The sequence below is a fragment of the Aulonocara stuartgranti genome (genome assembly GCF_965226115.1).
Source record: "Aulonocara stuartgranti genome assembly, chromosome: 4".
NCBI lineage: Eukaryota > Metazoa > Chordata > Actinopteri > Cichliformes > Cichlidae > Aulonocara > Aulonocara stuartgranti.
This window is the reverse complement of record NC_138942.1, coordinates 38,733,572-38,744,868: the sequence shown is the minus strand read 5'-3', so window position 1 is coordinate 38,744,868 and position 11,297 is coordinate 38,733,572. Positions and strand designations below refer to the sequence as shown.

The 11,297-nt window shown below is 45.0% G+C and overlaps 1 protein-coding gene and 1 long non-coding RNA gene across 5 annotated transcripts in view; one reads left to right on the top strand and one right to left on the bottom strand.

The window, feature by feature from the left end:
- ppp1r35 (protein phosphatase 1, regulatory subunit 35) overlaps nt 1-8,921 on the bottom strand; it is a 13,248-nt gene extending 4,327 nt beyond the window's left edge. The window contains exons 1-7 of one of the 4 annotated variants that reach the window (XM_082530567.1): nt 8,802-8,921; nt 8,488-8,697; nt 8,116-8,194; nt 6,950-7,041; nt 5,753-5,898; nt 3,149-3,383; nt 1,845-1,932 (exon numbers count right to left, since the gene is read on the bottom strand). In XM_082530567.1, the coding sequence (XP_082386693.1) occupies nt 1,845-1,932; nt 3,149-3,382 (322 nt within the window). In that variant the 5' untranslated portion in view covers nt 3,383; nt 5,753-5,898; nt 6,950-7,041; ... (1 more) ...; nt 8,488-8,697; nt 8,802-8,921. Of the gene's footprint in view, nt 1-1,844; nt 1,933-3,148; nt 3,384-5,676; nt 5,715-5,752; nt 5,899-6,949; nt 7,042-8,115; nt 8,463-8,487; nt 8,698-8,801 lie in introns of those variants that run through there. The other 3 variants (XM_082530568.1, XM_082530566.1, XM_082530569.1) reach the window with 3 other exon arrangements.
- Nucleotides 3,337-4,912, top strand: LOC309705068. Its single transcript, XR_014276477.1, has 2 exons — nt 3,337-3,413; nt 3,521-4,912. It is a non-coding gene; the product is annotated as an uncharacterized lncRNA (long non-coding RNA).
- Nucleotides 8,922-11,297: the final 2,376 nt, after the last annotated feature.

The following is an 11,297-nucleotide window of genomic DNA, read 5'->3' as shown; positions in this document are numbered from 1 at the left end:
AAGTTCGGCCATCCGGGAGGGGCTTAGAGTAGAGCAGCTGCTGCTCCACATCGAAAGGAGCCAGCTGAGGTGGTTCGGGCATCTGGCAAGGATGCCCCCTGGGCGCCTCCTGGGCGAGGTGTTCCAGGCATGTCCCACCGGGAGGAGGCCCCGGGGCAGACCCAGGACACGCTGGAGAGATTATATCTCTCGGCTGGCCTGGGAACGCCTTGGTATTCCCCCGGACAAGCTGGAGGAGGTGGCTGGGGAGAGGGAGGTCTGGACCTCTTTGCTTAGGCTGCTACCCCCGCGACCCGACCTCGGATAAGCGGATGAAGATGGATGGATGGATGGATCTCAGTGAAGCTGTTCATCATTTTATCTCTCACCAAGTAGTTATGATGCAAGTCGAAACTGGAGAGGAAACTTTACTGTAGTGCTGGCGTAGCTTCAGCTTGGCTCAGTTCAAACATTCGAATATTTGTGGAATGGCGACGTGGGAAAAGTCGTTTCGTGAGGGGATGCGGTATCTCCGGTCCACTTTATGTATCAGACTGGTGAAGCCGTCTCTGCTAACTGCATTTACAGGCATCATGTCTTTGTCAAAAATGTGTAATGGCCTCTGTTATTTCTTTGTAGCGCTTCGACGTTTTCTCATAAGTTGTTCCACTTGAAAAACTCTGATACAGAGACGGCTGTTGCTGCGGCGCTCTTTGTCTAACATTAGCAACATTAGCTAGCCCGGTCTTTCTGGAACTCTTCAAACTGTTCTCTGTGGTTGTGTTGAAGATGATGGTGGAGTCGTGTTTCCTCTGGTGGTTGCCGAGTGTTCGGCAAGTGTTGCAGAGCACCTGTGTTTGGAGAACGTCGTCTTTATCAAATCCAAAGTACCTCCAAATAAGCGAGGTACTATTTTTTTAGCCACGAGTTCATAGTCAGTAGCGTTCTCGTCATGCGTCTCGCTCTCAGCCTTTACAACTATGACTCGTTGCTGCAGCGTTGTTCACTCCCCACCTGCGTAGGAGGCGGGCCTCTAATCCATTTGATTGGTTAATGCCGTGAAGGGCTCTATTCGACTGGTCTAATGTATAAAGGGGGTTCTTTGATTGGTAAATTCTTTAAAGCACGTGTGTAAACATTTTAAGGTACTCCATTATCGCAGTTTACGTCGTCTTTTGCGATGGGCCCATCGCACAGGCTGATATTGCGATGACAATGAATTTTCGATTTATTGTGCAGGCCTAATGTGTGGTATCTATTTGGCAATGCTACATCGCTTTGTTCCAGAGTTACTGCAGTCACAAATTTGGGTTTCCAGGCCAGCCGCCGACCTGCCTCCCCAGCAGGGGGATGACACCTCATAGCTTTTTACAGCTGAGGGGTGAGAGCTATACCACAATATAGCCATTCAAATATAATGATCTCAAAGGCCGGTGTCCTGCAGGTGTTAGACGTGTCCTTGATCCATCACAGCTGATTCAAACGGCTAAATGACGTCCTCAGCATCTGTGAAAGTTCTCCAGAGGCCTGCTAATGAACTTAGCTGACCCAGGGTAAGATCTAAAACCTGCAGGACAGCGGCCCTCGAGGCCCAGAGCTGGACACTCTGTACACATTTTTTGTACCAATCTGTGTGGCCCTGCGATGGACCCGTGTAAAGTACACCCTGCGCTCGCCAACTGGGACAGGCTCCGCCTCAGGAAACATCTTTTTCTGCTGGGCTGGGTCCAGGTTTGTTCACAGTCAAGAGTTTGAGCGAGAAGGTTTGACACAGTGACTCCACCAGAGATCCCCTGCACACGATGGCATCTTCCATACCAAGTGCATCTGACTTTACCTTTACAGCAGCAGCAGCATGCTCTCACCTCTCAGCCAGTCCTCAAACGGGGCGTCACTGCTCGAGTCGATGTCAGGCTCTGGTGTTACTGTGATGACTGCCTCTTTACAACATACCTGCAGGACAACATAAATGTGATGTCAACACACACACAGTGTTGGGAAGGTTACTTTTAAAATGTATTCCACTACAGATTACAGATTACATGCCCCAAAATGTATTCTGTAACGTATTCCGTTACGTTACTCAATGAGAGTAACGTATTCTGAATACTTTGGATTACTTAATATATTATCATGCTTTTTACAGCTACATGAATGTGCTATTCATGTGATTTATTACTGTTACTGAAGGTCCGCGGCTCCTAACCGTAGTAAAGGGACCTCTGACTAATACATCGGGTTCGTGTCGGGCTCGTAGCTGAAAACTAGCTTTACTTTGTTGTCTGGGTCAAGTTTGCAGTGAGAGACAGAGAGAGGCGTTGAAAGGCTGCTCCAACAGAACTTATTGTTTCAGAGGAAAACAGGAACACAGCGTACAGTCGAGTCTTAACAGCTTACTTACAGCTGGGCTCGTCAGGCTCTCTGTTTGGCTGCAGTGGTTATTATTATATTTACATGCTTCCAGCTCCCGTTTCTGCTCGATGACAGCTCGTACTTTTCCTTTTTCTCCCTCCTCGCTCACAGACACATAACGTGTATGGCGGTCCATCCTCCCTGCAACACGGACTACACTGCCCATCAGGCTACATGCTGTAGGGCTGTCTGTAGCATTCTGCCTGTTAGCTTAGCACAACAACAACAACAACAAAAAGGCGCTCTCTCACCCAGGAAACACGCAGAGAGAGAGCGCGTCACCCTGTAACCATGCCAACCGTAACACTGCCACCTTGAACAACAGCAGGTAGCTGTCAAACAAAACCAAACAGTCCTGACCCGCAACAATATGAAGCAGGGAAATACCGCCGTGTAATCCATTAATGTCAACAAAGTAACTGTATTCTAAATACCAGCTTTTTAAACGGTAACTGTAACAGAATACAGTTACTCATATTTTGTATTTTAAATACGTAACGGCGGCACATGTATTCCATTACTCCCCAACACTGCACACACACAGAGACAGACGTACACACACACACACACAGACAGACACACAGACACACACACAGACAGACACACACACACAGACAGACACACACACACAGACAGACACACACAGACAGACAGACAGACAGACAGACAGACACACAGACACAGACAGACAGACACACACACACACACACACACACACAGACAGACACACACACACACACACACACACACACGTTACCTGTCTGTTCCTCTTCCTGTCTGTCTGTCCTTTAGGGTTGTGCTTCAGCTGTGCTCGTTCACTCTGCTGACCCTGTTTCAGTTTCTTGGGTAGTGATTGGCCGGTCTTAGGGGGGAGGCCGAGTGTGACCGATAGGTTGAGTTCAGGACAACACGTCAGGGAGGGAGAGGAGGAGAAGGGAAGAGGGACCGGGAGAGGAGATGGGGGAGGAGAATGGCCACTGGACAAACTCATGCTGACAGGAAAAAGCAGAGTGGATCACAGTGTGAGATACTCCTTAACCCTGATCATTATAATCACACAGCTTTACATATGAATATATTATAAAGACATGAAATGATCATCACAAAAACACTGCTGTGTGTTCATCAGGTGCACCAAGTACCCGGGGAACAGTCTTCAGTTATAAGGCGCATTACAAACCTGAACGTAACGGCTAACAGCTGGATGTTCCTGCTTCAGTGCAGCTGGCCAAACAAGAAGGAACCACTGAGTGGCAGCTGGATCCTACGTTCCCACTCTAACCCTCGGAAACCTGACCTGTCGCTGGCGTCACGTGTTTCACAGAGGTTTTTATTTTCAACATCTTTAAGTCCCGTAACTCCTGAACCGTTGGCTCATTTGACAGAATTCCAACAGTTACTGAAAGCAGCGCTTTGCAGTGATGATAGGGTCGTCAGTTGTTTGCGACAACAAATCGTGAGTGTGATGCAGCTCTACAGACATTTCATCCTGCATGAGGCTTCTTTTTCCCTTGGTTTTGATTGTTGGGTTGTTTTCTGTGTTCATTGTCAGGATTTGAATGTGGCGCCCTGCCTGGGATCACTGCAATGACCCTAATATCACTGAAAAAGTACAGAGTTGATGTGTTCAGGAACCATTGGAATTTTTCGTTGCACCAATGGTTCAAGAGTTCCAGTAGTTTGACCTAAAACCCAGCACTCCCATCAGTTTTAAGGGGCTACCTGTTTAGCTGCTGGGCTTTTTCTGAGCTTCCTGTTTGAAAATAGCATGTCCAAAGTGAACTGACTATTTCTGTGCAATTAGAAACAGTTCAATTCTATTTTATTCACACAGCGCCAAATCAAAACACCAGTCACCTCAAGCTGCTTTATATTGTAAGGTAGACCCTCCAATAGTACAGAGTGGGCGGGGCATAGCGCTGCATCCTTACCTGGATCACTGAGAGTGTTTCCCTCATGGACCAAACTCCGTCTTTAAGTGATCCCGTAAACATGGTGCCATTTATATTACTGTATAACTGACAGCGTTGCCTTTAAAAACGAGGTGTTTCATGACACTGATGCATTAATAATATTCCTTACTGCCAAACACCTGTTTTACAAAGGACGGAGACCTTTGACCCCTTCAGTTTCCACCGACACCGGAAATGAGTCTGACCTCAGCGTAGCTGAGAAACCTAAAGCAAATATCCAGAAACCTAAAGTCTGTATCAGCAGCAGAATGGAGCTAAAATAAATGTTGGTTTCAGTTCTATGAAGCTTTGAGTATTTTGGATCAGTAGCTGCTGTGTTTGTTGCATCATATTGCTGTAACTGTTTATATGCTTTATATATTCTGAGCTAAGTTGATCTATAGTGTTACATCATATTCTATAAGGATGTTATGTGTTTGTAGACTTTCTGCCCAGTTTGACCCATTTAGCAGACGTCAGCCTGTTTAAGGCTCTGATATCTATTCTGTGTGACTTAAAGCAGTTATGACATGGTCTGATTTTCTCACCCAATAAAGGAATATTTCATATATCAGTCTGCTCTTCATTCTATCAGACACAGTTATCACAGCTCGTACATTTGCTTTTTACACATATATGTAAGCACTGAGCCACATTTAGTAATGACAACATATTAAATGAACAATATTTGTCTCTTATATATGATACATCTGTATACACACTGTCACAGATACTTGTGTTTGAGTGAAGATTTAAGGTGATAGGAAATATAAATGAGAAATTAAATCTTTACTGAGGCTCAGTATTTGACACAGAGTTCAAACTCACTGCTGTAATAACTAATAATGATTAATATAGTAACTTTAATATTGGCCATATTATATTTACATTACCACAGTGAGATGACTTTAGTCTCATGAACAACATCAGCTAATTGTTATTTACTAACTGATCTTGAAATGACTGTTCAGTACAGAAATGTAGCCCAACAATCATGTTTTACAGCTGTATGAAACGTTTAGTGCGGTTAGTATCATGGTTGCTAGGCAACCTGAGCAGCGCGAACCGTCCCATTTCACAAGCCTCTCACTTCCGCACTTCTCGTACTTGCTAGTACCCGGCGTACGTAGTCCGCGAAGTGCGCGTACTTCGAAGCGTGCGGTCGCTGGATTGGGACACAGCCGAGGTGTCACCGGTTACCGCCTTCTCCCCGCTCTGCAGCTGCGCCAATGCAACGTGAGACTGGTTGTTTGTATTGTTTGGTTTATTTCACGGACTCGCTAACGTGCTACCCACTAACACCAACCCAGCGTCACTGTGCCGTTTGTGTTACCTGCTTTAAGGCACACCGAGGGGATCTGTGCTGCTCAGCCTCCCGCAGTTTTAACTTTATAACGGACAGAACTCACCTTCTCTTTTGAATTCCGCTCCCTGGCTTCCGCTCTTCTTCTTCTTCTTCGACGGTTGACAAAACATCTGACAAAAGACAAGCGTCTCTATCGCCCCCTTATGTCCGGCTGCAGTATAGGACATAAGCCCCGCCCTCTCCATGAGACTGGAATCAAACCAGCACACAAACATTTTCATATCAGGCTAATTTGTGTTCAAGGATCTCCTTTGTCATAAGTGTGATTTGAATTACTGTGTTGATGCTGTAAGAACGATGTCATCACCAATGTTCGCTCTAATTTTTCACGTGTGTGAGCGAACACACTAACTCCCTGAGCGTCCCTTGGACCACTGTGACCGACAGCAGACATGTGCACTGTGGTCACCTGTGTAGTATGTTAACACTATTAGAAGTAAAAATAACCTGAACTCCCATTTTGAAAAGACAACTTTATGTATATAAAGTATGTATATATATATATATATATATATATATATATATATATATATATATATATATATATATACACATACATACACATACATACATACATACACATACACATATATATATATATACATATATATATATGTGTATGTGTGTGTATGTATGTGTGTATATATATATATATGTATATATATACACATACATACACACACATACACATATATATATATACATACATACATACATACATACATATACATACATATACACATACATATATACCCATACCAACAAACCCGTGCATGCGCACACACATGAAAATATTAGACAAGAACACCCTATCAAATCTCTACCTTTTCCCCGTACCCTGTAAAAACCATATCCTTAAACCGCTTTTTAAACTGCGCCATGCTTGGACATTGCTTCATATCTTTACTTAGTCTGTTCCACAGCTTCACTCCACACACAGAGATGCAAAAACTTTTTAATGTTGTACTTACATTTTGATTAGATACCTTGAGTTTGTAAATGATCAGATTACATAATTGGAATACAATGTATCCAATTCAGGGTCGCGGGAGGATGAAGCCTATCCCAGCTGATACAGGACAAAGACAGGCTGCCAGTTTATCGCAGGGCTAACACTTAAATGTTTGATATTTCTTATAATAATCATAATTATGACTATTATTTAAAGGTTTCTTTATAAATACATTTTGATTTTTTTATAACCTCTAAAATATAAACCTGAGCTGTTTCAGATTCTGACCTCTGACCTCACTGCAGCTCCCTCTTGGAAGTACGTCTGCTTCTTGTCTACCCCCAGTGTTGACCGCCTGCCCTTGATATCACGTACTGTACCTGAGGAACAAAAAAGGACAAACACTTGCCTTCATTTAAGAAGTACATTCATACAGAGGTAATCTATGGAAACACACTAGTTCACCCTTTGGGAGAAATCAGTTCCTGTGAAACATTTCTGTAAATGAACATCATGTGGAGAATGAATGAAACGAGTTCTTCAGGTGACTCAGCAGTCCCACACTGACAAGTGAAATCTAGTTAAACTATTAAGCATATTTGCTCTTCTGAAATCTGTGTTAAACAACAACAAACATAAGTTAGTAACAAAAATACAGCTGAGTAGAGGCTTTACAAACCACCAGCAGCCATAATGCTAAATTTTAATCTTCAAATGTTTCTGAGCCGTCTTCAACCTGCTTTTAACACATTAAAGTCCCACAGTCAATGCAGCCTGACCCAATCCTAGATGTTCAGCACACAGAGACACAGAGGTGCCGTTTAAAGTTTAGTGATAACCCGAGTCACTGATCATTTGCAGTATTACAGAGTCTGGCGGTCTTTGCATGATGTCCACGTCACTGTAAGTTTCTAGCTGACTCTCAGGTGTGACAGGTGTGCCAACAGGAAAGAGTAATAATAACCTGCATCCTGAGGTTTGTCATGCAGGATTAAAGGAGCCAGGCTTTGTTCACACAGCTAGGATTGTATTTTACACTGACCCTGGGTCAGTATAAGTATCATACAGTTTAAACGAAGCACTGAAACTTGCACATATTTATTATAGATGCACTGAAGCTAATCGAGATATTTGCTGTCAATCTGTGGCTGCGATTAAACACTTTACTGGAAACTTTATTAACTAGTAACTTCATCAGTCATGACAGAAGCTAATATTTCTGTGCTAACATCGTTTAACCAGTAACAACTTTACTCCAATATAAGCTAACGTTTACACCGGAACTTTAAGCTAGCACCATAAAGACGGTAAAACACGTAATAACATCTACAAATGCATCTTAAAGCTGTTATATTAGCACTCGGTGTATTACTAACATAACCACATTAACATTACTGACACTCGCTGACGTTTAATGGTCATTCTATAAATGCTGTCCGTTTAAATGGTCTTACCTGTACACACTGCATATCCACCGGGTTCCAGCCAGAGTGGATTCTGGAGTCTTCCACGCTCCTGTTAGTGATCCTCCATCTGGATGGATGAGAACAACCTTCTGAACAATCTAGCAGGAGATGGCCCATATCTATGGGACTGATTTGTGCTAATAACGCCCATTGTATGGACTGATAACAGCCGAAGCGGGTGAATAAAGTCACCCAGTAGCTAGCTGTGCCATTACCCAGCATACATCACTCCCTCCGTAAATGCAATAAACGATACAAAAGCATCGTTCTACCTGTTTTTCAGGTAGTTGTTTACATTATATAATTTATTGTGTTCTGTATACGTCACTACAATGTGATTTGGAAAATGTCTAAATATACCGACAACAGGCACTTCCGCGGCAATCTCTTCAATCGGAGGACCCTTCACGTCAATTCCCGACGCGAGGGGGGTACCCTGCGCGTCCATAAGTGCAGCAGAGGGAGCCTGACCATGCGTCACACGTTTGACGAGTTGGGAATGAGAACGTGTTGATAATCCAGTTTTGAGATCTTTGATCTTTGAGATCTTCGTGCTTCGGCCACCAGATGCTGTAAAAGAGGACTGTGTTGAAAAGCTTCGAGTAATGAATCCTGTTTCAAATTATACGCGCCGATGCTTCAGAGAGCTTCATTTGGCCATTGCTTATATTTACCTTCATTTTTCGAGCCGCCAGTCGCAGTGAAACCATCAGCAGAGAAATGAGCAAGCCAGGTAATAGAAAGCGTGAGTTATAAGCAGCGACCCCAATCACTACTGCAAAGACACTGGCTCAAAAATGGCCCCGTGAGTGTGAATATGTGAGGTCAACACACACACACACACCCATGAGCCGCTGGATGTTTATCTCACATACACATGGGTATCTGCTGAGCTCTAAAAGAGCGAGAGCATGAAATTTGAACTTGCTGTCATTCACACATACAATCTTCTCCACTGGAACACGGACTGCACCTGCATCACGTGCATTAATATATGTAACATTAAAGTACTAGATTAATGGACAGGTTACATAAATGAACTATTTCTCCCACTTCAGTTCACACCTCTATTGTTACATACTATTTACAAATTAATTTCTCACTTCCATTTCCCGGGATGTAGGGTTGCCACGGATCAGGTATCAGAGCAATTCATCTACCAATCAGATGGTCAGTGGAACAATCTCCAGCTCCTTCTGTGGAAGTATCAACTATCCTTAGACAAGATACTCAAAGCACTGTTGCTCCCAGTGCATCCATCAGAGATAAAAGTACTTAGGTATAGATTTAAAAAACTGTGTGAATGTGTGCGATTGGGTGAATAAGCCTCACAGCAGAATGTGCTTCGAGTGCTCAAACTGAGTAGAAAACACTTCTTAAATACCAGTCCAGTTACCCGCCTATACTGTTTCATTTTGAATAAATGTCCCATGTCCTGTCCAAAATATAAACTGGCTTCAGCATGGCTTTCCCATCCTTGAGTTGAATTACTGTACCACCCCACCCCTGGCGTCGTTGCCCACCTCTCAATTTTAAATACACGTAGACATTGAGGGCTAGCAGGAGGGACCATGCGCTTACCTGCTGCTCTCTGGCAGGTAGCTCCATGCCCTCCTGGGTTTTAAATGCACCTTAGAACACACATGCATCAACACTACAATGAGCGGGTGGAGGGAGGTTTGGAGTCTTCTCTCACCCCCGTTCTCTGCGACCTGCTGGAGCAGGGGGGGGGGCTGGGAGGAGGAGTTGGCCGTCCGACTGCGGTCTGGAGTGTGGGGCCTCCCTGCTGCTGCGGAGTCGGGGCGGTCTGCCTCTCCCCACCGCAGGGAAAAGGGTAACACCACCTGGGTCTGGGTGCAGTTCCCCCTCCAGGGGCAAGGGTACCTAGACCCGGTTCGTAGAGTACGCTTGGGGAGTGTGATCGTGTGTACAGCGTCTCTTTATGTCTGTCTCCACGTTGGTTGAGTGTGGAGTGAGTGCATATGAGAGCATGAGGGTGGGAATGGATGTTTGTGTCTGTGTGTGCCTGTATGTCTGTGTCTATATGTCAGGTTGGGTATCAGACGCCACCTCTCTGGGGACATCTCAGGCCCTCCAAGGTTTGGAGGTCTATCTCCCCCCACCACCACTTCCCCTGCCAGTGGCGGACTCCCTCAGACATCGGTGCGTTGGTGGTTCTTTGTGTCCGGGGATGGGCGTCCGGGTACACACCGGCTCACTCCTTGGCGGCCGCTTATCGGGGCCTGGAGCCTGGGGCTCGCTCGGGCCACTTCGGAGGTGGGGTGCCCCCGGCCTCTCGGCCTGGGGCTCGGTCACTCAGGCACGGCTGGCTGCCGGCGGAGCTCACGGGCGCGTCACTGCAACTCCCCCTGGCTTCTGCTCCGCGGCTGCTGAGTGAGCCCTCATCTGGGACTCTCCTCAGCTCTTTCTGGGACAGTGGCGCGGCTGCCCCTCTGTTGGTCTTCCATGGTCTCTTGTGTTCTGGGGGCCTCTGGATGTCTGGAGTTTTGATCTCCTCCATACCTGCTTCATGCCCTGGAGGACGGGGCTGTGGCCCCCCCACACCCTCTAGCAGATCATTACATGAAGGAACCTTTTAAAAAAACAAGCGCGTCCATGCTCACAGGTGTACACACGGGTGATCACACCCACAAACTACACCCTTTTTGGCTCCTACCTCAAAGCACACTGTGTTCTGTTGATCTTATGTGCTGCACAATAATGTTTAATATTTAGTATTTACTGTCATATTCCCATAGATCATTGTGATGTTGTTTATTCTGTTACTCTTGTTCTCTTCTGCTTGTTTTCTTTTTTCTTTCTCAGCAGGTGATCCAGGTGATTGATATATGCATTTTTTTTTCTCTGCCCGTTCTGTTGGTTTATGTCTTTTGCCCTTCTCCCCCGTCCCTCTTCTCAGCTGTTTCTCTTTCCCTCTTTCTTTCTCCCCTTCTTTCCCCCAGTCAAGTCTGTCCCGTATTCAGTAAGTGAAAATAAAATAAACAATAAAAGGTGAATCAAATGGACCATTACGGCAAGGCTGGGATGGTCAATTTGGTAAAGTAAATCCGTTGGGCATCTTTCTTTGCCTTTAGACAACAATTCTGATGCAAAAGAGCCAAACGGGACAGGCAAAAAAAAAAAAAAAAAGAATTACTGTACCATGAAAT